Source organism: Rhodamnia argentea, chromosome 8 (genome assembly GCF_020921035.1).
Source record: "Rhodamnia argentea isolate NSW1041297 chromosome 8, ASM2092103v1, whole genome shotgun sequence".
In the NCBI taxonomy this organism is placed as follows: domain Eukaryota; kingdom Viridiplantae; phylum Streptophyta; class Magnoliopsida; order Myrtales; family Myrtaceae; genus Rhodamnia; species Rhodamnia argentea.
The window spans coordinates 26,559,250-26,586,556 of record NC_063157.1 but is presented as its reverse complement, the minus strand read 5'-3'; the positions used below and the strand labels follow the sequence as shown (position 1 = coordinate 26,586,556).

The 27,307-nt window shown below is 38.8% G+C and overlaps 3 protein-coding genes across 9 annotated transcripts in view; 1 reads left to right on the top strand and 2 right to left on the bottom strand.

The window, feature by feature from the left end:
* Positions 1-641: 641 nt before the first annotated feature.
* Positions 642-11,818, bottom strand: LOC115738299 (tricalbin-3). 3 transcript variants are annotated; one of them, XM_030670901.2, is made up of 9 exons: positions 10,558-11,818; positions 8,136-8,377; positions 6,339-6,357; positions 5,362-5,564; positions 5,062-5,171; positions 4,878-4,976; positions 1,625-2,063; positions 1,432-1,541; positions 642-1,037 (listed from the first exon to the last, which is right to left on the bottom strand). In XM_030670901.2, exons 1-8 carry the CDS (start codon positions 11,367-11,369, stop codon positions 1,453-1,455), a joined length of 2,013 nt encoding a protein of 670 aa, XP_030526761.1. In that variant the 5' UTR covers positions 11,370-11,818; the 3' UTR covers positions 642-1,037; positions 1,432-1,452. The 3 variants fall into 3 exon arrangements, with proteins under 3 accessions (XP_030526761.1, XP_048139873.1, XP_030526762.1); XM_048283916.1 differs by having other exon boundaries at positions 642-925; XM_030670902.2 differs by having other exon boundaries at positions 642-1,030; positions 10,558-11,817.
* LOC115738190 (ADP-ribosylation factor GTPase-activating protein AGD2-like) overlaps positions 11,559-27,307 on the top strand; it is a 32,033-nt gene continuing 16,284 nt past the window's right edge. The window contains exons 1-5 of one of the 4 annotated variants that reach the window (XM_048283913.1): positions 11,559-11,651; positions 23,108-23,183; positions 23,723-23,799; positions 24,872-24,972; positions 25,693-25,763. In XM_048283913.1, the coding sequence (XP_048139870.1) occupies positions 11,629-11,651; positions 23,108-23,183; positions 23,723-23,799; positions 24,872-24,972; positions 25,693-25,763 (348 nt within the window). In that variant the 5' untranslated portion in view covers positions 11,559-11,628. Of the gene's footprint in view, positions 11,652-23,021; positions 23,184-23,722; positions 23,800-24,871; positions 24,973-24,995; positions 25,530-25,630; positions 25,764-27,307 lie in introns of those variants that run through there. The other 3 variants (XM_048283914.1, XM_048283915.1, XM_030670729.2) reach the window with 3 other exon arrangements.
* LOC115738255 (AP-5 complex subunit beta-1) lies at positions 15,079-19,678 on the bottom strand. Of its 2 annotated transcripts, XM_030670836.2 has the most exons (4): positions 19,006-19,678; positions 18,181-18,834; positions 16,989-17,428; positions 15,079-16,815 (listed from the first exon to the last, which is right to left on the bottom strand). In XM_030670836.2, the coding sequence occupies exons 1-4, from the start codon at positions 19,612-19,614 to the stop codon at positions 15,333-15,335; spliced, it is 3,186 nt and encodes a 1,061-aa protein (XP_030526696.1). In that variant the 5' UTR covers positions 19,615-19,678; the 3' UTR covers positions 15,079-15,332. The 2 variants fall into 2 exon arrangements, with proteins under 2 accessions (XP_030526696.1, XP_030526695.1); XM_030670835.2 differs by having other exon boundaries at positions 18,181-19,678.

The window sequence follows — 27,307 nt, the reverse complement described above, 5'->3', positions numbered from 1 at the left end:
ATTTGTTAAAACCCTACATTTGAACTCAATTGTAAAATAAAATATTCACGAGAACCCTAAAATGCTTTTGAAAGTCGTATTTAAAAGGAATTGAGAGCGTGTCAAAAGCTCCTTTCTTGTGATTAATTCTTGCACATTCAAGTGTCGTCTAGTATTGGTAGACATCTAGACATTCGAGTATGCGAATTTCGAGCATTCATAGTATGCTCTTGTTGATTACGGTTAAACCATTTCATTTATCTCTCCTCGTAAAGTCGAATCACATAAATCCACCATGTTCAAGTTCTATATCTGCAACTTATTTTTCATTTAAATTGTCTCGTTCGTTCAAGTTCCTGCGATCGCAACAATAAGCAAATCAACAAATTCACGACTAAATGATTCGGAACAATAAGCAAATGAAAAAAATTCGTGATGGGGGACCGTAAATGGACACTTCAAACTCGAAAAAAAGTTACGTTTAGTACATTTACTAAATGGAACATGAACAGTCATGTCTAAAATACCCATGCGAGAACCGCGTTGGACCCAGCATTTCCATTGGTTCAAGTTCAGGTTTAGTACGTATAATAATCTAATGTAATAATTTCTCCAAAGCTCAAGAGAAAGCGAGTACATGTGAAATCTCATGAAACTTTAGATTCTTCAAATGCTGAATTTTTATTATCATACAATTGCCTGGCCTACATATCAAGTGTTACAACCTTGTCATCTCATGCAAGGAAACACAATAAATCTTCCTAAGAATGTGTAAAGCACCGACTCCGCCGATTGCAGATTATGATCTTTCTAAGCTACTAATTCGCTGGTAATTGAGTTTCAGAAAAAAGACTGTCACCTTGTCATATGAACAATGAATGCAGGTGAATCTTTAAGTCGCACAAAGTTGTAGACAAAATTTTTCCGCCGCCATCAGGACACTCCTCTGCTAACAGCCATGAATTTACATAATGTGAGAGTAGAAGACACCATGAGAAAAGAATGTACTGAGCCAACTCCATCATTGGGAGGTAAAAACAAGTGGACCATCGACCATCCTGCCACAAAAAAAAAATGAGTTTCTAAGCATCTTTCTTTAAACAAGAAGATGAACCGTTTTATATGACAAACATGATATGCATGTTCTTTGGATGATCAGCCTATATTTACAATGCTAGTAAGAGGATGGGTTCCTTTCACGTCCATGAAAACATCTAGTCCGACACCCATATTACGTGGGTTTTGAATCTAAAACAGGAGACTTAACTGTCCTATAAAAGGAGTGAGTAAAGAACATCAAAGCTACAACAAAATGCCGTTCTTGTTTAAAGAACATACATCTGACATACCATTATATTGCAGTAATTGCAGTAAGGGACATAGCACATGCAAAGTTGTTGGCAGGTTACTGAAAGAAGATTCACCTAATCAAAATGAACTAGAAAATATTACCTTATCGGTGTAGCTGCACAATCAAGGATTAAAGAAACCAGAACCACCCATGTTTAGAGCAATTAACACTGATATACTCGATATGACTGCAAGCCAAAGTAAAACTGATCCTGCAGTAAAAGATTTGGGGAAAATCATTAATTAGCCAATGCAAGTAAAGGTCGCACTTGAGTACAATATCCAAACGCAATACCTCCAGAAGCACTGCCAGCATCAGAAGATGAGGAGGATTTTGCATTAACACCTCCTGATGGTACCCTAGACCCGGTCTTTGAGGCTTGATGTGGAAATCTACTGTTTGCAGTTTCAGATGCTACAATTCCTTGAAATTCTTCACTCACAATTAGTGCTGCTAACACATCCATGAATGATTCCTTATCTGTTCCACTTGAAGTGGTTACCCCCTGTCCATAAGTACTACTTGACTCATCGTAATCGGACTCATCATCCGAGACATCTATTTCCATAGATTCTAACATGGCTCTGTCATCTTCTTCATCTTCAACATAACCTTTATATGTAAGTCGAAGTAGTAGCTCCCCCGAGGATCCCCTTCTAAACACTGCCCAACCTCCTTGCAAGACCACCACTCTATCTGTGGGTACAGTATCTTGGAGAGACCCCAAATCAACCTACAAATGTAGTCTAAATTCAGAAAGATCCTCCGGATGAAAATTCGATACAATCAAGGAATGCCTCAGTACATGGAACTGACTAACTTGACCTTATTAGCAAGTCACTAATTTGCCACCACATTATTCAACTTTAGCTATGAATGCTATGAACAAGAAAATAACTACCTGGTGGATGAGAAAAAGGTGTAACTTGGCTGTCACATCGGAAGATTTTACACATTTGAAGCTTGATGGTAGCGTTTTCACATCATGTACAACTTGTTAATCTCAGTAATGTTTAGCTTGCTAAACATGGGAAGCATTGTGGAGGACATGTGGAGGACAGAGTAATAATCGAGCATGATTACCTGTATTACATGCCTAACTTTAAGATCTCGAGTGTTTGATAGAGGCATTATGAATGCCTCGGTCCAGAAGAAGAAAGAGCTAGGCGCAAAACCAGCCCAATTTTTAGCCCCTTAGGATCTATTTAGAGGTAAGGTCAGGGATCTTTCCTAAAGGAACATGAACTTCATACCCCAGAGACATTTTTCTCTTCCTGTCTCTTGACTCTCTAGTAAGGTCATAAATGTCACCTAAGAGCATTCACACAAGAAAAGAAAAGATAAACCAAAACTCTGAATTACCCACAATAGACTAACATATCAATATCCTCAACAGGATTTACAGAGCATTCCACATCCAAATCCATTTTGAAGTTTGAGCAAAAATAGACTTGGGGCAGGATTTGATAATCGCTGTTGAATCTTGACTTTTGTGCCCATCACTTGTGTAAATTTGGGTGTCTCTCCAGCTTACTAGGATCAGTTTCTACATTTCTATCCAGATTTGGTCAATTGATTATGAGCATCATATCTTTCAGGTGGAGATGTCTCGGCAAATATAGCAAATATCGATATGAAGTCCATATGCTATCAATTAGCAAATCAACACGAACCAGCTGTTTCTGTTCCAATTCTTTTTCATTGTTCATAACTAAGGTGTCAACCCAAAATGATGATCCATAGACATATTTTACTTTGAGTCGAGAGGACATGTACAGGTATCCCGACAACTTGTTCTTCACCAATACCACCTCTTATTCAGTGTCGAAGAACTGAATCAGTGCCCCCATCGCTTGGCAAGTGCATACCAGAATTACCCGTACTTCACTGAACTATAATCAGGGCATAACTCACACGATAAAAAAATTAAAGACCGTAACAAAATAATTACACTGATATGTAATTCGGCATCTGTCATGAGAAAAATCATTAAAGATTTAGGTGCGCATACAAGACAAAATGGCAGCAAAAACATGCCCACAGTTTTCATTTTTTAGTCTCTATGCATTGGGTTTAAACCAACTTAAACAATCTTACATAGCATAGAGTTGAACATTGGCTTAAAAGGAGCGAAAATTTAACCTTTGATACAAACAGCGGACGCCAAGCTCAAAGGAATTGTTAAGGGGAAATAAACTGGAAGCAGTTATGCAGAGAAGGCAATGACATGATATAATTAAAGCAGAACAGGTATCATAAATTATTTAAAATACTCTCCCAAAAGTTATCCAGTTCATCCATTATTTATGTTAGAAAGTCCAATATAAGTGGTCAACATTATGTTTGTTGGAAGGGGCAAGGAGGTAAGAGAAAAGGTTCTGAAAGTATAATCGAGTTTGGATGGAGGGAAAGTAACGGAGGGTAAGGGTTAGGATGGATTAAGAGAGCCTAGGAGGGATCAGTCCAGTTAATTTTATGTACATTTAAATCCCTACAAATCTGTCCAACCATGGAGGCTTTTCGAGGGATTTGGACAGCCCTGCGTATTAACAAATAAAATTACTCTTGCTTCTCACTTATACCCTCCTTTTACATCTATTTATCAGTACACAAAATGATACTTATGTTATAATACATTCTTTATCTCGCTAGCATCCAAATAATATTATAATTTGATCCTATCCTCTTCTTTTCTCTCATAGTTATTTGAATCTCTTCTTCTTTATTTCTTAATCACTTCATCCAAGCTGAGTGTAAGCTAATAAGTGGAGGGAGACTACATGGACATAGAACCCTTGAAATCCCATAGATAAGTGTAGTGAGATACTTTGACACCCACTTTGACGTGCAAAGCGGATTGAGAGCAGCACGTGGAATTGACAAACAGAGGGTCTAAGATGCGAAATAAATTTGGGGTGGAACATTTCTCTGATACCACGTGGGAATCCAAACCAAAAGCTTAATCAATTAGGTGAGGGAAGACTACACACACACACACACACAAATAAAGCATGTAAACCCTGCACACAAGTGAAATAAATCCAGGGCCCTAATACATATTAGAAAGTTCAGCCTAAAAACTTAAGTTGATAGGGAGGGAGACTATATGAATATAAGGCCTATTGAAACCTTATTGATAAGTGATATGAGACACTTTAACAATTTAAAACCGAATCAATTTTGCATGACTTAGGAAGACAGCACAATAACAATGCAGCAATTTGTTAACCAGTTACTACAAAGTGCAAAGGCACTGTCAGATAAATGTCTAAAACTGTAGATATAGCTAAAAGTTAAGCTGAAGGTCAGATCGTTCCAAGGATGGAATAGACCCAAGAAGAACTAAGCTAAAAAACATGCATTAGAAAGAAGGCGGACCAAGTTGAGTAGGACCCTTAGGAACTTCTTTTCTCAGATGCATACAACATGATGACAAAGGACACCAAACTGCATCATAATAGTCAATTTTTCTTGCGCGGTCCCATTAATCATTTCCACAATGATCTGCAAAATTATCATAGTGATACTGCTTTTAAGGTTATTATACCTCAGCTGTGCCAATAGTCAGATCTGCAAATCCAAGAGCATCTTTCACTTGAATGTGCAGCTTTTGCTTTCTAGGATTTGCAACGAGCATGTGAAAATCCTGCCAAATGATGCGATTAGAATGAGACGTACAATGCATGTACGAGTATCATGCAAAACTAGCAAACCAGCGCATACAGCTTTACCTGATTCCAGATTGGCTCTCCAGGAGGCCCAATGACAGTGGTCTGGCTGTTCTTTTTACTTCTAATTATTTGATCCCCCAAGCTTAGGATAACATATGGATCAGTTTTGCCTGCCACCGGAAGGAAAACTGTGACATTTCTGATGCAGTAAAGAACTGCACAAATGACAATGAAGAGGTCCAATCTTGTATAACATACTAACGGAGTGAGTTCAATGCACAATTGCAATTAGAAAATTCTCTTGCCGCCCATACCAGCAGTTATATCCATTACTAATAGCAAGTTTCAGGAAGTAATTACCATAGAAAAAACTAAGTTTCCGAGCATCAACCAGAGTCACAGACAACTCTCCAACATAATCCCTGTTTCCTTCATTCATCTCTCCAGATCTGAAATCATTTGTGATTGGACCAACTGCTTTTCCTTTCTGAAAATCTAAAACAATCTTCTTTGGTCTTACAAATAGATTAGGCAAATCCTCAGTGAGAAGCTTCGTTAAAAACCTAAAACAAGTGCACACACATATTATTAGTCCAAAGCTCAACATATCTTCAAGTACACACGATGGGAACCAAAACAAATAAGTATATCGAATCAAAGCCAGCATAAACAAAACCCTATAGGTTGCTCCAGCTCTAAGACTATACAGTGTCCCCCTTCCTCTTAGTCTTTTATGGGGCCAAATTCTCAAGTATCCCCTTTTTGACCATGCCTTTTCTGAGACTGTTCTGCTAAGAACAGAAATATTATCAAACTCTTAGTTGTTGAGCACCATATGTTCTCTTCCACCTATATCCTGCTCCTAATCAAGATGGAGGAGTATCATGATTCAGGAAAACATAAGTAATAATTTAGTTTTACAACCATTACTCGTTTATTTAAACCCCATAAAAATCTGGTGGAATATCAACCTTATGACAAATCCACGTGCTAGAATGTACTGAACTCACAGATTGACATGCAGTCATTGGTTGTTTTGACATTCAATAACATGAAAAAAAGTGAAGATGCCCGACGTCCAACGTTCCACATAGTCAACGAGCCTTGATCAGGTAATGCCAAGGAAAATCCCCAAGTTCTTAATAATCCCATTTAAACTTGTTTAATACCATAAATCATTCTACGGACATGTGACATCCACCTTGACTCTCAATCCAGTTGACAAACATTCAGCCAAAAAGGAAAATGCCCGGTTGAAAAAAATAAATAAAAAGAAAATCAATCCCTTCACAGATTATACAACAGAATGCGGTGGTTAAAGTCGAGATTCAACTTACATGGAAAGAACAGGAATTGCTGGTTTTTGCACCACCCATGCAGAAAAGAAAAGAAAAGAAAAAAAGAAAATAAATCAGTGTCTGTAAACCTGCCAACTTTTCATTATGCAAGAGTAAAGCAGAATTTCCTTGTAAAAATTCAAATTTAACATCATCACAGCAGGGTAAGTTTCACAAATATCATGCCTGTACAATGTCCACAAGATTCACGCAATCATATTATAAAGTTTTTATTACATCTATGTAATCCCACTGCAACAAGAGAATAACAGGAAGCAATCTACTACTACAGATAATTTTGTCTGAATTCCCCGGAGAAAAAGGGCAGTTTGTAATATAAACAGATATCAAAGGAATGTAAGCTCAGCATGTAATAAAACTCCTAACTGTCATCAAATGCCAGCAGAGCCAGAGTCGCCAAGAAAAGAGCATCAGCAAATCATGACCTTTCCCTTGATAAATAAGTATATCTTCAAAAAAATGCACCATGGAGTTGCAAGCCAGATTAGAAGAAAATTCATATCAAGGAATCCACAAATTATCAAAGAAAGTAGCTTCATGTGGCTTCTTTTCAATGGTTATCCTATCATGCACATCATCTCACTTGCAGTGCAGCGGGTGTCTAGCCCAAAAACAAAACCGATTATTGACCTCAGTTTCAATAACACGAGCAGTAGCAATTGTGAAAGCAACCATTTAACACTGAAGGAGAGGCAATCTGAATGTGCGTAGGTTTTATTTAAAAAGTCATCAATAAGAGAACAGTCAAATACAGAATTAAATATTTGCTTCATTTTACACCAAATAAAGTTGATTTATTTTATTTTATTTTTTTGCATTGTGAATGTATCCTATCTAGAGAGACAGTCTCAAGCTAAAAGGAAGATGTCTTTAATACCAAAATGTGCCTCCTCGCAGCCTGTACTAATAGCGCATCATGGCTGGCTGTGATTTGGAACTACAAAAATGTTTTTTCCAATCACAATTGTGAAGCATCTTAGGGGCCAGTTAAGTATCTGTGCCCAATTCCAATTCTAAACCAATGATTCCAGAATACTCATGGCAACTTTTTTCAACTATAAGAGGTTAATTGAAATTCCTGCTCTTAAAACCAATTGCTATTGTATTGTGAACTATGATCTGGGTCATTATTGTAAGTCAGAAACATTTAGTCCCTGTGTAGCTCCCATTGGCAATACAACAGAGAAGAATCAGGTTGTTTATATAATAATAGGTTTACCGTGAAGTTCAAACAACAGTAAAGGCATGGCCTATCGAAGAAAATTAACTAATGTGACAAATAACTATAACACATTTCACTTTTCTAGCTTTTGGAATGTGACCCTCCCAATTGTAAGTCCTTTCACTATAAATTCACTGACAATATTTGGAATGTGAGCACGTGTTTGGTCAGTGTCTTAGATATGGCTGATGTACCCTTTTATGGATTAGCATGGTCCCAAGATCAGTCTCAATCTCTAAGCACAGAATTCCAAATCCAAGCACCGGCTAGTGGGGCCACAAAAAGAAAAAATAAAAACACCAGCCCCAACTGGGACAGTGATAGACTTCGCACGAAGTAAGAAGTCAACTTCTCATTACCAGGAATAAGATAAACATTCACAAATATATAAATCCTAATATATCTTGACCTTTTCGTTCTCGATGTAATTCATGAACCGATCAGCCTTGGTTTTGTTCAACATCAACACATCAGGAATATGATCATAAATGCAACATACATCCCTGTACTTAATGATCAGGCAATACCTAAAGGCATTAAAAGTTGCAACATACCCATCAGATTGAACAAGCGGAATGGTGAAAGTTCAAATTTGATCTTTGGAAGTGAAACAAAAGCCCATGAAACAGCTCCCACCCAAGGTTCTGTTGGTATCAATCGCAACTTAACCCAAAGTTCCCCATCAATATCAAAGTCCCGAACGCCAACTGGCACAACGATTGGGATGATACCAAATTTCAGCGAGAGCATTAAAAGCATGCGGGCACCACCAGTATAGCGAAGGCCTATTTGGTACCTGCATGACAAATAATGGTCATACAAAATCACTTCTATTAGATATTAAAACATTATTGAGAAAAAAAAAATTACATGCTCAAATCCAAAAGACAAAGCAAATTTACATGTGGATCGATTTGCCAAAAAAAGTTAATTCCATGTTACCAGAAAATACTCACCAGAATTCCTTTACTTTCATTTTAGCTAAAAATTTAAGTGTAACGAGAAATGTCATAGGACTAGATAGTATTTGCCATGAAATAACAATGTTGTGCAGGAATAAATTCTAACCCAGTAAGGACAAATCTAACTAAAAACTAGTAGTCATGACCCAATTAACTTAATAGTCAAGACTTGTCTTTCAAAATCGAATCTGCTGACAGTACTTGTCCTCTATTACGGCAGTTATATCAGCAATCATCTTAAGAACTAAATGCATCTTTATGAAGGTTCAAGATCACAAAATGGGATTTGGTGAAGTTGATAAAAAGTAGCAAAGGGCTCTCATTGATTAGGTTTCAAAACAACCAGAACTGACAAAGTACCACAAACTTTAGAGAATGTAAGGATGACCAATACATGGCAGGGGCAAGTAAAGCTTATCCTGGAGATTCTCCAGCATTCCACTCTTCATAGACATATCAAGCAATAAGCATCAGCCTCCCATCTAATGAAACAGTGATGCATGTGAAGATAAACCAAACTCTAGATCTTCAATGTCTCAAACAGTAACTCAGTGATATACACAACTTAATGTTAGATAACTGATTTCCACCATATGCCATGTGTAGCACATAAGCGATGCACATCAACAAGCCAAGATTGCTTCAAAACTATACCTCAACACCTCAAAATTCCTTTGACACTCTCAAGGTTTTGCGTTTAAGTTAGCAGAAAGAAAATAATGATAAGTCAAGAAATCATAATACTCTCAGTCAAAGTGACTGCTCCCTGATACTTGCCCTTCCTGTAGACCTAAAGGCTCCTGGAATACATTGACAACTCCTCTATTTCCATACTCTGTCCTTATAATATAGAAATATAAATTGCAAACATTAGCTAATCGAATAGTGGATGCTATGCTTTTTTTTTATACGAAGTAGAATATGAAACAACCAATTGGATATTAATGGGTACTAAACCTGTCCTTGAAACAACCTCAGATTTCTAAGGGCAAAACATAAGTCAGATGAACGTAGCATTCAGCTATCACCATCCCATATCTATTAATGATCTTGCAAATCTATCAGCATGTTAATTAACCAACCGTTCGTTCAACAGCTACTTGCTTCTATGATATATACAAGCAACAGGCTTCTAAATGTTCTCTTCACATGGCAGTCTGGCAAGTTCTTGTACAACAATTGAATGGAAAATATTCTCCATTTTAAAAGTCTGACGAGGCTCTAAAAACTGAAATCAAGCTTTTAAGGTTTTCTATCATGTTCTAATAACATATAAACCTAAATAAATCTGTCTCTGCATTCGTCCAGGTCAGTTAAGAAAGAGATGATTAACTAATTTTTCCAAGCTTCAGAAGGATCCTCAGAGGGATGTCTACAAGGGCTCACTACCTGTTACGCTATTTCTTTTCATTTAAGATGTCAAAGTTGGTGATGTTCAGCATATGATTAAACTCATGCAGCTTGAGACTTCTATCACAGCATGAAAAAGAAGTGATCAAATAAATTGCCAGCATTCAAAACACATTAAGATGAGAGCCTCCACTGACATCATTTCTGACCCAACAAAGTTCTGTCCGATAGCGAAAAACTTTTCATGCCTTGGCAGGCCAGTAGAGAACAATATTCAAATGAATTTAAATTTGACTATGACCAATGAGAAGACTGAATATCAAGGAACTCAAATTTCAAATAAGATGGTTTGAGACCAATGAAGGACATGAAATTGGATGGAACTCATGGAAAAAACAGAATGTTCATGAATTGCTAAAGGCAAGTGTATGGCTGAAATAGCTCGGATCCTTGATCCAAAAGGCGTTTCCAAGAGAATATGTGTAACATAAATATAAAGTGCTCTGACATATCTAGTTTTAATACAAGAGATTACAATCATGACCGTTGAAAGGTTATGAAAAGAAGGCACAACTTCTCTATCAAGCTAAAGGCATGATTAACTCAAACAACATACCAATGGTAACAAATGTTCATTAATAGATTTAAGTCTCGTGACACTTACTGCAAGTCATTAACGCGTCGTGAAGTCCTACGTTCGACATTTCTGACAGACAATGGCTCATCCCCCAGTGAGAACTGCTTAATTTCAACCCTCTCGACATAATCAGGCTTCTTCAAGTCATCAATGACAGGTTGAAGCAGCCCAATAAGCCAATTCTCAATCCCACCTCTATAAACCTTCCAAAGCTTCCCCAACACCATGTTCACCCACTCAACGGATTCTTTCCTCTGCAAATCCTTCTCCAGGAACAAGGAAAAGCTCGTGGGCACCTGCGGCCACACGCCACGCCTGATCTCATCGCCCCCCGCTTTATTCCTTCTTCTCGAGGTCCATAGCTTATCGAAAGCAACACCAACAAAGAAAAAGAAAACAAATAAGCCCGCTATATTCCTATTAATCGGAGGCGAAGGTATGGGGTGTATCACTCCGAGCTGCGTCCTGAGCTTATCCACAATGGGGTCCTCGCGGAAGTTGGTGAAATTCGAACCCATCTGGATGGACGCCTCTCCGGGCAACTCCTCGCTGTGCAACTCATTGGCCAACCTCTTGACCACGAGAGTCTTGGCACCCTTCCTGGCCGAACTAGCAATTTCCACATTGAACCCGCGGTTCCCACCGTCAGAGGGTATCATGCAAGCCCCGAAACTCCATCTCCTCCTGCTCAACGAACTGGACAGGAATCTCTTCTTCCTCCTCCTAGAGAAAGCAACGAGCGGGGAGCGGGAGCAGAGGGCTTCACCGCCGCAGGGGCAGAACGTGGGGGAGGCCTGCGCGAAGTCGAAGCTCGCGGAGGACGACGGTTGCGGAATCATTTAGCGGCGGCGGCGGCGAACGAGTTCAGAGCCCCGAGCGAGGTGCGGCATTGGCCAGGGACATGAATTATCCGACAGCGCTATCGGGACACCGAATCCGAGATTCGGGCCGGTCCCGCTTATCACAGGAAGTGGGCCAGCGACGAGGTCGGGCGGAGGAGGAGAGCGGGAATCAGGAGCGGATTCTGGATAGCTTGAGGCGACTCAGGAAGTCCAAATCCATACACAGAGGGAGAGAGAGGGAGAGAGAAAGGGGTGTATGGAACGTGAAGCTCGTGCTGGGGCAAGAGCTTTGAATGGAACTCAACAAGAAAAGGAGGTGGGTGGGACAATGGAGCGCATTACCTTTACGATGGCTCATCCAACGCCGGCCTCAAAACCAGACCAATGGAGAGAGAGAGAGAGAGAAGGAGAAGTGCCTGGTGCGCATATCAAAAGCCACTCCCCATTCATTCAGAGATGCTGATTATTTACAGGTGATCCTTTTGCTTTTGCCTTTTTGGACAATTGGACACGTGGGTCGGAGCAGCGGACGCGCTTCTTCTCCACATTCTTCTCCGGTCTCCCTCCCCTTCTCCTCCCCTGTGTGGACCGATCAAAATTCTGGGGACCTGCGCGTGGCACCCATTAAGATTCGAAAAAGCGTGGCAACATTAACATCACATTTATCTCAAATTAATTAAGATCGAGTATTGATGAACTCAAAAATAAATAAAATAAAAACAAGACTGATGAAGAAAAAAATTATTTAAAAATAAAAATATATAAATACGTATAAAAAAAAAGGGACTAAAAGGAACCGTCTGAAATATAGAAATTATGTCTCTCCACAATGCTAATGACTTTCCTCCATTCCATCCTAAGACAAACCGTACGTCAATTTATTTCTCACTTTATTAAATCTTGTTCTATTACTTTTTCCTAGGTAAGTTTCGGACGACCTCTACCTCCGATCCAAAAAAGCAATTATGATTAAAATGACCTTTTCCGATTTTGTTCCCCGAATGAGTTTTAGAGAATCAAAATACTTTTGGTAACTGCATAAAATTTTTGTTCCTGGAACATAAATGTGTTTGATAAATGCACATAATTTCTGTTCCCTGGAACAATGGTTCTTCTCAATTTTTGTCATTTAAGTCAAATAAGTACGTAGTTATTTTGTGAAATTTCATCTTACATTTTGAATTAACCAAAGATTAATTCATGTTGATTCTCTTTAAATATTGAAATGTAAAAATAAATATCAAGAATCATCACAAGTTATTTTCGCCATTTATTATAAGGTTTCATCCAACTCTTTTGAGCGAGCAGATAACCAACACGAGCGACACTCTCTTTTCTACAAGGAAAATGCACTGCACTATCCTACATTGGTGTGCGTTTTTGGTTCGAGAAAATCAAATCTCAGTCTTAATTCAACCAAAACTTAAGAATGAGAGTTTGTTAAGTGTTCATACCAGTTATTTTGTCTTTTTTCAGAATTTTCTAAAGCTAGACTAAGTATAAAGTGCATAAACCTACGCAAATCACAATCAATAAAATTAAGTGCACAACCAAGGAATCATGACATTGATGAATCGCATCATAAAATCCTAACGAAGCCCTACGGGCTTAGAAAAATGTGGTTTCGATTTAATTTCAAAAGTACTTATGATTTTTCTAAAAAATAACAAAATCTATGAAATTTAAGAAATTTATGCCCAAATTTATGAAAATGAGGTCAAACTAGCCTAATCTAAGCTTCTTCTATTTTTAGGGATTTTCTAAATTCTTTGTGATTTTTTAGAAATTTTCCGATTTTTTTCGATTTTTTTATTTTATTCTTATCATCTTTTTTTTTTTTAAATAAGACTTCATTGTTTTTGTTTTAGGTTGAGGTAAAAGTGATTTCATTCTGTTTTGTAATTCTCAAAAGTGATTCTTTTTTTCGGAACCAATTTTTTTTTCCTCTAAAACTTATTTTGATTCTCTAAAACTGATTTTGAAAATAGAATCATAATCAGAATCAGAATCAGAATCATTTATATTACTAAATAGGGTTCTCATCTTTTTATGTTCCGAGAAACAGAATTAGAGAATTAGAATGGTTGTCATGTAGGCCCTAAGTAACTATAACCTATATCCTTCAATGTAATATCTATTGTCTCCATTATAGGATAATTCTAAATGAAAGTATGAAGTGAATCTTATATCACATAAGGAGCTAAGATATTCCATTATTTCAAAGAAGAGCTTGACATAAGGGCATTTTTGTCCTTTGCTTTTTTGTTTTTGTTTTTCTTTTGTTTTTTCTTCTCTCCCCTCCTTGAGGCGGCTTTCCTAACCCGGGCCGGAGAGGAAAGCCCTTGCCCGCGCCAATTCAAGTGAGGGCAAGGCTAGGTGTCGGGCCGGCGATGGCTGGAGGAGGGGAGAGAAAAAAGAAAAGAAAAGAAAAAACGGAAAAAGAAAAAAAATCAAACAAATAAAGAACAAAAATGCCATTTGATCAAGCTTTTTTTTTTAAACAATAAGGGCACTAAAATCAAACAAATAAAGAACAAAAATGCCATTTGATCAAGCTTTTTTTTTAAACAATAAGGGCACTTGAGGCCCTTATTTGAAATATCACTTTAGATGTTTAATTAGAAATTTTCCCAAAACTATTGATTTATGAAACTACTATGAAAAAGCCTTCCTTGGATGGACACGTCTCTTCCCAATTCGCCTCATTCGCCATCACGAGTCTCACGTAAAACCCTCACAGCGCCACCGAATGAGCGGACCCGCGGTGGATGTACTCGAATCACTTGGGGGAATACACTAGAAATAACGTGACGTAGGACTATAGAGCAGCTAAATCCGACGGAGCGAGCGAGTTTCCATATTCCTCGCATTGTTCCGACTAGGTATGTTCGGTTTGCCGCAGCAAGGCAACAAAACATGGAGGAGTCGTTTGACGAGAAAATAATATCGTCAACATAGTACAAAGACGTGGCCTCTGAGGTTATTTACGTGAAAGACACTGTTAAACTTGAAAACCTCATCGTATTCAAACCAAATGTTTGACCACTCGGTCAACCTAGGATTTACCATCCTACTTAATAGTTAATACTAAAGACCTGCGCAATCTCCTCATTTTCATTCCAGCATCACCCTAAAATAACATCGCAAATGATGATATCGTCAGCAGTCGGCACTGTCACAACCACCTAATTCCAAGGTCGAGGTGATGGGCAGCTGCCAGAAGACATCGCCTCTCTCGACTCGAACTGGATCTCACGCGGTCCATTTTGGTATTTGAGTAACTGAATTTGGCTTCCATGGTTTCATCTCTCTCAAACTATCATCCAATTATCTCAAAAGCAGAGTGTCTGCTCCCAATTGCATTCTTAAATCCCCACACATAATATCCTGCCTTTCCAGAAATCATAATGTATAATCCGAATAATACGATATTCCATGAGACGCATCTGCGAGGAACTAAACCGAATTTGAAGTGACACCAAACTTATCAATAGGATGGAAGTGTACCCACATAGCCATGACAATATGTGACGATCAATCATAATTGCAATTACACACACATATCATCAGGTATTTCGTTTCTGAATGTTGTCACCAGACAGCGAAAGAACAGAAGTCCCGAGATAAATAAGAGACCCAAGGGTCTCGTAAAGAATTAAACAAGATTGACCTCGAGGTAATCACAGCCAGAAGCATTGAGAGAACCGAAAACAAAGATCACTTCGGGCTTTGAGTTTGAATCCATCAAAAGAATAAGAACTCGAGGATCTCAACATTGCTGTAGTATTTACAGGACAGATTATTCAGGGTGACCAAAAATACCGTCCTTTTTTATAAATAAAGGAACGGAAAACTTGGCAGAAGGTATTTACAACAACGGGGCAGATGATCTTACAGTGGCACAAAATGGAGCTGTCAAGAATCTAGATGAACTCGCCATTTATGACAAAACTTATCTTTCTACACCAAATAGAGAGCTTCCAAATAATCATCAATGTAAGCTAGGCATGGCCAGTGATCGGTTCTTATTCTAACCAAAGTCGAAGCATCGGATACTTCCATTTGCAAAAGAAGATGGTACCTTGGTGGAAGAAATATGAGGATATGGATGCAGCCCATGTTTCTGCTGCTATAGTTAGCATAGATTTCCTTGTCATCCTCCTCGTCAGTGTACTTGAGTTGAAGTGGAACCTGAAAATTGGCACCCGCACGGCTAGCGTCATCGGAAATATCTGGAACAGAATCCTTCCAGATGATATCTTTAATAACTCCGCCATCTTTCACGAGATCTGAAAGCGGTTCACCGGTTACTTTTACAACAAAAGGAGCGAGGTACCGTTCTGTGGATTGGATCACAGAGGATGCAGCGACCTCCAGTAGCTTGACCGATCGGGTTCCACTGATTGCAGCAACACCTTTACCCCCTTTAAGAGGAAAGGTCTCCCGTCCAAAGTTGGAAGTACCATCACATGCCTCCCAGAGGGAGGTGAACAATTCAGAGTAATAAAGAGGAACTGAGCTGTCAGGGATGTCAGATGGGACAATAGCCTTGAGAAACATGTCTTCTATGCCCACAGAGATACTTTGTAGCTGTCCCTGAATGATTTGACCATTTTCTGAATTTGTTTCAAGAAAAACATCCACCATCCCAGGAGTAGGATCTCGAGGTTCTAGTTCTATTGTAACAGAAGCTCTAAAGCTATCGTCTTCATAGGCACCATTTTCTACGGCATGACTATCTGAGTTAACTTCCTGGAGAGAAGAGTCACTTTTCTTTGGAGGCTCTCCAAGAAGGAATGGTATGCGGTATAATGGAATAGACCCATATGGTGCTGAAGAAGAAAACTTGAGCACAGTTGCATATATTGCCGGAAGTGCATCTGTTGCATTAGGATTATCTGAAGGAGAACTAAATCCCCATGTTCTAATGAAGGGATCAGATTCAAATCTCAAATAACATGAAATTTTGACCTTAATCCCTGGCGTATGTCTAAAATCAGGAATACTTAAGAAATGCCTCCTCAGAGTTCCTAACATTTCTGAGATCCTGGCATCCATAACACGTAGTGGTTCCATCTGCTGTTCAACACTTAGGCTTTCTGAAGAAAGTGGTAGATCAGAAGAGATCCCAATCACTGCATCATCAAATTTTGGTTCGCTATCCTTAATGCCTTCTATAGAATCAGCCTTTGCATTTCCAAAACCCAAATTAGCCAAAGACAATGACCATGATTGCTTTACAAGTAAAGGTACCACGCGCTCAAGGTGTATGTAAGCAGAGATATTTCTGGATTTCCTAGGGTCATGAGAAAGTCTCGGAGCCTGCATATTGAAAAATGTGTCAGATTCTCCAGATGGAGCCATGGTAGGTAGCTGCTCCCCAAGTTTCAGCAGTTCTCTGAGCTTCTTACCAGGTACACATACCAACATTCTTAGATAGATCCTGCACAATGCACATCGCACCATCAGCCCAAAATATATTGACTGAAGCTAAGAATATGAAAATAACATGTATTGATCCCCATCACAATTTATAGCGCACAGTACAGTAAACAAAACCGACAGAGCTGGAAGCATAGAAAAGGAAAAGAACGCATCTTTATATTATCCCCATACCTTGCATTATCACGAACCTCCAAATCAGGGAAGTAAAGGCAGGTAAATACAAGGAGACGAGATAGTTGGAGGAACAATCTAGAACTGTGGTGATGCATCATCATTGTCCTACATATTCCAAGAACCTTAATTCCTTGTGACCAAGATCTTAAGTCAGTGTCAGGGCCATGTTTCTTGACAAGGAAAACGACTAAGTTGGTAAGAAGTTCTAGAAGTCCACGAGGGGGAATTGTGACGTTTTCAGCAATTTTATCAAATACCGCAAAGTAGGCGACTAGTTTATAATCTACACTGACTTTTGGAAGCAAATGCTCATCTAGTGTCTGGAGCAGTCGCTCTCCCAACCAACAGTGCTTATTACAGCCCAAGAATCTGTTGATGAAGGAAACAACAGTGGGAACTAACTGTTGAAATTCCATAGTCATCTCCACGATCATCCCCTAAAACATAAGAAAGCATTAAAACAATGTGAACAGATGAAAACTTATCACCACCATGAGATAGTATGCTGCCCAAAGGGGATTGAGTAAGAAGAAAAATCAAACGAAGATAGACAACACCAAATCAAATTGTATTGTAAGATTGCTAATACAAATAGTTATTCATCATTCATATATCTTAAACTCATCAAGCATCTTTACTTTACAACCAGTAAGCAATTCTATTGACTACCCATAACTGACTAAGTAGTGCATGCAAAGCACTAGAATTAGTAGCCTCGAAACCAAAACTCTACAAAGAGAATAACTCGGCATGTTATTCTTCCCTTTTCAAAGAAGGAAAGAGTAGAGCGCATGTTCTAAGCTAGTAGTACCTTTCTGAAACTAGAAGCCGCAATTTACTAATGGTTTCAAAACTCCTTTCAACTACAAGCATAGTCATCTCCAAGAAAAGAAAGTTTCATGAAATACGCACTCTTTGAGGCAATTAGCGATATACTAATATGCAAGATAAAAATCATCGCATAGAATTGACCTCCCTCAAGTAGTAACAACAGGAATCCACTTGAGGTTTTCTTTCTTCCTTTTAGTTTTTCCTATGCAAATGCTTGAAATTTTCTTTAATATAACCCTGTCGTATGAAATCCAGCTTATATGAGTTATGCCCGATAAACAGACGTAGAGGCAGAGTATGGCCATAACACAAGGAAAGGAGAAATGGGATGAAGTGGGGAATCTGAAGCATTATATACCTGCAGAAAACGGAAGATTGTGGAGTCCATAAGCATTTTCGTTTTGAAGGAATCATCAACAGAATGGGAGAGCGTGCCCATTAAGAACTTATAGAAGGTGCGAAATGCCACTGCAGTTTCTGAGCTCCATGGAGGCATCCATTTAAAAGCAGACACGGAGACAAGACCATCCTTGAATAGATTCACCACAGACAATGAATCCGCTTGTGAGACATCCTCAGACTTTTGGCTTCCAAGACACAACGAGCACAAGGCAACAAGGTCGAGCTTCAGAGCCTTCACGGCAAGAGGATCAAAAACAGTTGGATAGAAGCTCAAAGCCATATCAACAACCATGTTCTTTCTCTCAACTACGCGATTTGACATGCCACTGAAAAACCCCAATAACCAATGAAGGGCAAGCATCCGAAACACCGGATGACCTTGTGCTTCCCTTGAAACTGAGACAAGCCGCCGAGCAATCTTATGCTCTTCTCCATCAAAAGCATCTAAGAAACGTAAATACAACATCAAAACCATGTGGCAAAGCACAGGATCATAGGAATAAATCATGCTGAAGAACTGGACCTTCAACATTGAAGCCTGCAACTCCAAAGCAACCGCCACGGGTATTATCATATGCATAAACTCCATCATTCCCCAAGGGGTGAGAATCTGCGGCCATTCGAGTAAAAACGCCATGGCCCTCCTCAGTTCCTTGTAATTCAAAGCCGAAACCTCCTTCGTCGGACCCAACACCCATTGAGGCAAGTTAAACGGAACCAAAGGGGTCGAAGTGTTCAAGATCGACACATCGACCTTACGAACCACGATATTGTGGATTACCTGGGTGAAGAGCAGAATATAGCTCTGGGAAGCGTGCGTACGCTCGCTCTGACACAAGCTCCACAGGTGCCCCGCGATCTCGGCCAACAAGCAAGGCCAATTTCTCTCCAGCTGCCTCAAGCACTCGCAGGCAATCGCCCTCGTCTGCCGGTCCGGCCCGTGATTCGGCCGATTGACGATAGCCAGCAGCAATTCAACCAAACTCGCGACGTCGCGGGCGCAATGCTCCTCGTCGAAACCGCCCACCACGGAAACGAAGATCGAGGTGGCGGACACCATCATCTGCTCCTTGAGCGCGTACGTGGCGAAGGCCGGATCGGGCGGCGACTGGACGACGGAGCGGAGGGCCTCCGCGAGGCGGCCCAGGAGCTGCTGCGGCTGCGAGGCGGGGCCGAAGAGGTCGTCGGCGAACTCCTCGAGGAAGACGAGGAGGGCGTGCTTGAGGGCGAGAGGGAGGTCCCGCCTGAGGAGGGAGGAGATGGCGAGGTCGGCGATGGAGGCGGCGGAGTGGGAGGAGGTCCAGGTCTCGCGGCCGTGCTGGAAGTCTTCGATCAGGGACTCCCACTCTTGCGCGGAGAGGGGCTTCAACGGCGGCTTGTCGGCGGACATGGTCGCCGATGGAAGAGAGCTCTAGAGACCTAGCGTCTCATCACAGAGAGAGAGAGAGAGAGAGAGAGAGAGAGAGAGGAAATTGCAGGAGATGAAGCTGCGCAACGAGCATGGAGGTTCCAGAGAGAGAGGGAGAGATCGAAGTCAGTACGTACTTGCTACTTCACCATGATTTCTCACGGTTGTGGAGCACTAGAAGGTTACCTTCGCTTCTTCATTTTTCATTTTTATTTTTTGGTCGAATTTTTGGGCTTCATTTGAGTTAAATAAAAATTAATATCACAAATATATCAAATTAGTAGGTTCATATCGAATTTACCTCGAATTAATTTTCATGTGATAGTTAAATCAGCAACCCCATGCCATGTTTTCGTAAACAAGTTAGAATTGATACATACGTGATGAATCCATCGAGATTTTAGGACAAAATTGAGACAAATTTAGGAATTCTAACAGTTTTTCGAAACACGAGGAGTTTTCATTTGTTTCATGCAAGATAGGTGATTTGAAAAATGTTAAACTAGAAAAATCGCTTGAAATAATTAGTTAGTATAAAATGATTTCACTATCGACAACAATTTATGTATGAACATGTTCCTGGATAATGCAAAAAAATTCGCACTTTTATTTTTGTAAGCAATACAAGCCTCATTTTATAAAAAATATATTTTATAAATTAATTATTTTTCATAAAATATATTGAGCCTAGTTAATCTCTATCCATTCTTTTTTTCAAATCTGATCGCTTAAGAGACCTATTTTAAGTTGAATTTTCACGTTGGATCATCGTCGCTCGCATGTGTTTTCACACCATCAAATTAATAAGGATAATAGACAGAAGCCAATGAGAGGTAAATTGGTCAAGTGTATACTAGTTTGACATTTTTAATTATGGCGTGAAAATTAATTTAGGATAAATGCAACACAAGAGTATCGATTTAGATTTTTAGTGACACGAAAATCAGTTTGACAATTTTACAAAAAAAAAAAAAAATTCAGTTTGACAAATGTAACATGGTTGTATCGACTTAGCATTTTTTTATGGTGTTAAACAAAAAAAAAATGGATAGTTATTTCATCCACGTCGATTTCTCCTCGACCATCGTAATGGATCATACATTTATTTAGAGTTAGTTTTGTAGGAGAATTCATCCACATACCATTCATCTAATATGAGAATATAAAATAAAATTACCTCAATGTAAATTATTTTAGGTTAAAAATTTTATTCGAAATAGAAATAATGTTTAGTAAGATGTAATTGAAGGATATTAAAGGGCATTGCAACTTTCTTTGTCAAGTACCTTAACTTTAGCTCAAAGGCCTTTTGAGGCCCAAAGCCCATCTTCAAGGTCCCAAGAAATACAATTTATATTATTTGGCATTAGAACATCATTGATATTTGTATATTTTGGCTCAATTACACTTTCATGATAAGTTTTACGACTTTTAATATACTTATACATTTCTTTTCACATGCTCTAAGACTTCATTTATTTTACAAAAAATGAATGATTCAAATGACATTTTTCTAAAAACGATCTCTCTAGTTTGATGGAAAACGTTTTCATTATTGATAGTAAATTATATCTAAGTGTTTTTGTGAACGATGATGAAAATTATTTTTGTTTATCACTTTTTTGTAAACGACACAACTAGTCATCTTTAAAAAAATATTTTTCAATGCACTTTTGGTAAAATAAGCTAATAACCCGCATGACAACTATTTTGATTTTCCGATTCTCATTCTTGGAACAAAAAAAAAAGATGAGAACCATATTTGGTAATCTAAATGACTTTGATTATGATTCTGTTTCTAGAATGAGTTTTAGAGCAAAATCCTAAACCAAAAAAAAAAAAAAATGATTCCGAAAAAAAATCACTTTTGAGAATCACAAAACGGAATGAAATCTCACATTTCTTACTTTTTCCCTTTCAATCTCTCATCACTTTTTCCTCAACCTAATAAAAAATAAATAAAAATAAAAAATTTCAAAAAAAATTAGGAATTTAAAAAATAAAAAAATAAATAGAAAAATCCTAAAAACAGAAGAAGCTTGGATTAGGCTAGTTGAACCTCATTTTCATAAATTTGGACCTAAATTTTTAAGATTCCATAGATTTTACTCTTCCGCAAAAAATGTCGCAGAATATGATGGCATCCAACATGTGGATGATAACAAATATACTCGTAGCCATGCGTCACAAAATGTAATTATCTGCACGTTGAGTCGGAGCCAAACACCCCTTAGATTTAGGACGTAAGCTGCAAAATAATAGTGAATGACTTGTATTTTGTATCAAGGAGGATAATTTTTTTTTCGAATGGATAATTTGATTATTCGGTTGCTATGTTTGTATATGTTTTGGACAACGCAATATTTAAAGAAAAAAATGAGTTCTTAATATGAGAATTGTCCCATGCTTCAATCGATATCACGTATTAAAATTTTTCTTTCATTTATGACATGCTAAAAAAATAATGTATTTTAAATTATTTTAGTGTGCATTGGAAATTAATCTTCAATTTATGATGAAATTTTACAAGGTAACTACATAGTTATTTGACTTAAATGAAAAAATTAGGAAGAGAAATAGTTTTGAGAAACGGAAATTTTATGCAGTTTTTAAACACATTTCTATTCCATAAATAGAAATTTTGGGCGCTTATCAAACACGCTCTAATTCTCTAAAACTCATTCAAAAACAGAATCAGAAAAAGTCATTTGAATCAGAATCGGTTTTTTGGAATAGAATGGTTACCATGCACAGTCTAAATCTAAAAGTTTGTTTACCAAACATTCACTCCCCCCCCTCTCTCCATCTAAATCTGAAGTGACATTGGTTTGGCCATGATGGGACATCGCGATGGGGCTTGCGCCCTCTCTCTCAATTGTTCTTCCACCTTCCATTTTTTCGTCCAATTTTGTTATTTTGTAGAATCTTCTCATTTGTAAAACTTGAATTTCAGGTTGGGACCAAAACACTTCAATTGCAATTTAAAAAAAAAAAACCTGTGAATTGTTTTCTTCTTCGTACATATTATAAACCGCCACTTTTTGCAGTCATATTAAGTGGAGGACTCGATTGCATGAATTACCCAAATCAAGGACTTAAAATACGGAAATTCAAAAACTCGAGGACTAAATTGTACAATTTGACATAAATTAGAGGAGCAAATGAAAAAAAAAAGGAACCTTTTTTGCGTCTCGGGGATCGCGCGCGGCGATGTTGACTTGCGGCTTCCCGTCGCGTTCTCACCGGAAGATGACATTGCAATTTGTCTCCCCCATGGCAACGACAGCAGACCACCAAAATCCAAAATAAGAACGAAAATAAATAAATGGGGAAAAAAGAAAAACAATAGATAAGTAAATAGAATTCATCCTCCTCCTCTGAGTTTGCTCCGATTCCGATCTCCGTAGCTTCTCAACTCAGATCTCAGTCTTCCCCTGCTCGACCAGCATTCTCGCGCGCAGAGAGAGAGAGAGAGAGAGAGAGAGAGAGAGAGAGAGAGAGAGATGGCGGCATACATGAAGCTCGACGACTCGCCCATGTTCCACAAGCAGGTCATCATCTCGCTCGATCGCTCGCTCGCTCTGTCGATTTCACCTCGCCGTCCCCTTTTCTCTTCTTTCTCGATTTCAATCGACTCGTCGTTGTTCTCGGGCTCCGCGCTTCCTCGCGGAGACCATTGCACGACCTCGATGGAGCGATTAGTTGTTTACTCGATGCATTTGAGAAGTAGGTGGATTTTTTTTTTCTCCACTACATTGTAACGTACATACCTGGTCGCCTCTTTCGAGAGTTGCTCCTTGGTCTTTGCTTTTTCCGAATTTCGGAGCACCGTTTTAGGTACTTGTCGGTTCTGTTTCCCCCCCTCCCTTTGTGATTCGTTGAAAGAGCGCAATTAAGTGGCGTGGCCCGATCTTGATTAGTTTCACATGTTGAAGCACTGATTCTACTCTTAATGTGACTCGTGCGCGTCTTTCTTCGTTCTCCTCACATTGGATTATCGGCTCGGTGATCTGGCAATGAACTTTTAATTTCTTTGTCAGAAGTCTTATTGTTATGCTAACCGCAACACTATGCTGAAATGGAAAAACAGATTTTTTCTCTAGAACAAACGGCGGAGGAGTTGAAAGAGCGCTGCCAGAGATTATACAGAGGCTCCGCAAAATTCATGTAAGTGTCTTATACTGGTACTTCAGTATGAGGATACTTACGTGCATTTGAATGGAAAGTACATCCTGTCACATCTGCTACTCTATACTGTGGACTTCCCTGCAGTACTATGCTCTCTCTCCTTGCAACCCCTGCCTCCAAAACTTTTCTCTGTCTTTAAAATTATGACTCAAAGCCATATGCCTTATGTGGGCAATTGTCTGTTCTTGCTATCTCTATGGAATACAGATAACCAGCTCTAGGATCTTTCACGTATGACCAGGGAAGAACTTCCTTACTGCCCCTAGGAGTTTTGTTGGTTTCACAAAATTTACTTTGTGGCACTTTTCTCTATACATTGCCTGATGCTAGTGGGTTGTTAAGTGGTGATTTCTTGTAATTGGCTTGGGAATTTTATCATTAAGTGGCCCCATGGAGTACATTCAATACATATGATTAAGTGGCCCCACCGAGGGATTTGGATTTTTGGCTGCTTCAACTTACCTTATGTGGCTGGAACATGAAGGGAAAAACTGTTATTCTAAAGTAGTTACTAAAAAGATGCGCAATATCAGCTAGAAATTTAGAATATGAACAAATACAATTGGAAGCTTTTAGGAGGATTTGGCTTTTGGTTTATAATTTTCTGACAGACATGATGATTGCATTGTGTTTTGTTCTGTTACATCAAAAAACACTATTCTGGTATTATGTAGCCCCACTTGGCAATAAAAGTGGTCGATGAACACCTCCTAAGCCATTGGTCAAGGATATTTAAACCTCCATCATATTGTGACGGGAATCAGTGCATATTTAAATAGAACTGGGGTAGTCATGCATATTCAATAAAACATGACGGCTTTCATGGCAATCTGCCCTATTTTCTAGCTTTCCCTCATTTATGAACTAGATTTAGAAGTTCTAAATATAACACAACCACCATTTTGGTATTCTAAGTGTGTAAAGTACCTTACCAGGAACCTCCATGATGTTTCTAATGTTATTCTCAAATCGACCTTACCCTCCCATATGTTTTCTCTAAGCTAGAGTAATAGGCCATGCATTAGAGTAATGTTTAATGTCTGCTCTTCAGGGCATCTCTTGGAGAAGCGTGTATTGCGGACACAACATTTGCAGATTCCTTGGAAGCATTTGGTGGTGGACAGGATGATCCAGTTAGTGTATCAATAGGAGGTTGTCAATATAAGTCAGCAAATTTCTGCTTTACTTCATTGAGTGAACCATTTAAAACCAATCCGACCAAAAAAAAAAAAACATTTAAAACCCGAAGCCCTATCGTATTTTTGCTTATATTTCTGTTGTTGAATTTTTGAGATGTACAATAACAACTCTAGCCTTCTTGTGGACAATTTAAAAACTGTGCATTGTATTTGCAATATCTGCTCGTTTCCAGGTTGGCTCTTCTCAAATGGGTATGTAGTTGATTGCTGTTAGGAAAGAATAAAAACGTCCTTCATTTACTGTTCTATCTTCCTGTAATGTACCTTAAAACTAATGAAGTTGAGCATCCTACTTTTTCATACAATTAATTACCGGAATGAGAGGTGACAACTGTGTGAAGACATAAGGCATCATTCACTTGATATAATTAGCTGAGTTGTTTTTCCATTTACCCTATTAGTCCCGCTGTAACATTGTTATCTTCAATACAACTGTTATGGTGGGATATGACAGCAAATGTGTCGATATGGAGTGGCGAAGCTGGTGCTTTTTTCAGACTACTTTTTTTCCCGCAATGCTTGAGTTTGGTCAGTCCTTTATTCTAGGTTTCTCGTGCTGAATTTTTCGTCCAAAAAAAAAAAAAAAAAAGAAGTAGATCAACTGGTAAAATCCCTGTTCCGGATGGTTTTGGAGGAGACATTCAACTTTTGTTCCATCTGCTACTTGTCTCAGGTCCTGTCATATCCAAGTTCGTATCAGCATTTCATGAGCTTGCTTCTTATAAAGAGCTTTTGCGTTCTCAGGTAATTGCTTGCATTGCATCTAGCAAGATAGCTTAATATGTTGTAATAGATAGCATTTCTAATACTACTAAGAAAGACATCTTTGAAGGATGATTCTTTTGGTCAGCGAAACTGAAAAATTCACTAAAGAGGCATGAAGAAGGTGCTGATTCATGTTCAGAAGAAAAGGTCAACAAAAATAGAGAGAATATCTTTATTTTGTTGAAGCATTTCAACCTCGAAAGTTTTTCATTATGCTGAAAATCTGAAGCCTTAAAATGTCTATCCCGGAAAAAATTATTTAGACTTCTGAATTTGCAAACTAGCATAAACGAAAGAGGAATAGCAGAGATGAACTCTTTCTCCTTGGAGGTTTGGGCCATGCCAGGCTCAAATCTCTTGCTCCATTGAACCTGTCATAGAATGGTTCATTCCTTCAGAAGCATGAGATGTAGTCCGAAACTGTCACGTCCAAGAGCTGGGTGGAAACATGTGAGGCACCGCTTTCTGTTCCCTCCTCTACAAAACTTAGTGGCTTGGCAAAGCTCGCCTATTTTACGGTTCTCCAAGGTGAGAATCCACCCCCACATGCTTTCCCAATCAGAGAGATTTTCAACAGAACCTTTCTTTTCCAAACTGTTTTCCAAGGAAAATCTGGTCTATAGCACAAAGAATCAGTATTTGCCAAGTTCTGTAGAAAGATTGCTTTCCTTTCTTACCTTGCCTTGAACCTTTGATCTTGAGGTTGAATAGCTTGAGAAAGATTTCACTATGGAATCACTGCTATAGTCCTTTTCCATAGGACAATTTTCTCTCTCTCTGGAAGAAATTACGGATATGTTTCTTGGGAGACTCAATGTCATGCCAAAAGCGAATTCACCCATCATGCCCCAGCTTAAATGTCATGTGTCTTTGGAAGTCCCTCCAAACTTCTCTAATTGATCTAATTGCCGTGTACTGTAAGGTATCTTCCTGCCTTTTGAAGCCCATGCAACTCATTCTATGCTGATTGGCCACCTCCATCTTCTGCTGAACATGATTTCTTCATTTTGGATAGTTTTTGGGTGCTCTCACTTGCATCAGATCACTTTTGCTTAATGAAGAGAGGTGGGTAGAGAAGAAAAAACAAGATGTAAGGTTATCAGAGGCTGAGGAAGAGCAGAGAGTAGCTGGGAGAGAGAGAAAATATGGTGAGGCAGTGCGGGTGATGTTGGAGAAGTGTGACTGATGAGTTCCTAAATTCATCATCATCAGTAATTGATGTAGCCTTCATCTTCCCCTAGTTGTCGTTTCTTATTCAAGCATAGAGCATAAGTGGGTGCATGAAGAGGCCAAGTGCATTAGTAATCAATAAATATGGATGGCCACTAGTCATTAACCATTATATGATGGGGGTCTATGCATTAAGTATAGATCTAGATGGCTTTTGGTTAGTCTTGTGTCATTATCTGCATGCTACATCTATTCTGGAGCTTTTCTATAGCAATATCCACGTCACAGTGGTTGGGGGCCAATTTCTGTTGCTTGAAATTGCTTAGCAGAATTTTATATGATATAATTTATGG

Bases quoted from the DNA above. Each gene is read 5' to 3' on its own strand.
- LOC115738255 (XM_030670835.2), bottom strand. From the start codon at position 19,614: ATGTCCGCCGACAAGCCGCCGTTGAAGCCCCTCTCCGCGCAAGAGTGG. The intron at 17,429-18,180 runs GTATATAATGCT...CTTATGTTTTAG, and splicing joins CAATCTTCCGTTTTCTGCAG to GGGATGATCGTGGAGATGAC. The intron at 16,816-16,988 runs GTATGGGGATAA...TGCATTGTGCAG, and splicing joins GAGGTTCGTGATAATGCAAG to GATCTATCTAAGAATGTTGG.
- LOC115738299 (XM_030670901.2), bottom strand. From the start codon at position 11,369: ATGATTCCGCAACCGTCGTCCTCCGCGAGCTTCGACTTCGCGCAGGCC. The intron at 8,378-10,557 runs GTAAGTGTCACG...TTTGTCATGCAG, and splicing joins CGACGCGTTAATGACTTGCA to GTACCAAATAGGCCTTCGCT. The intron at 4,977-5,061 runs GTAAAGCTGTAT...ATCATTTGGCAG, and splicing joins GAGAGCCAATCTGGAATCAG to GATTTTCACATGCTCGTTGC.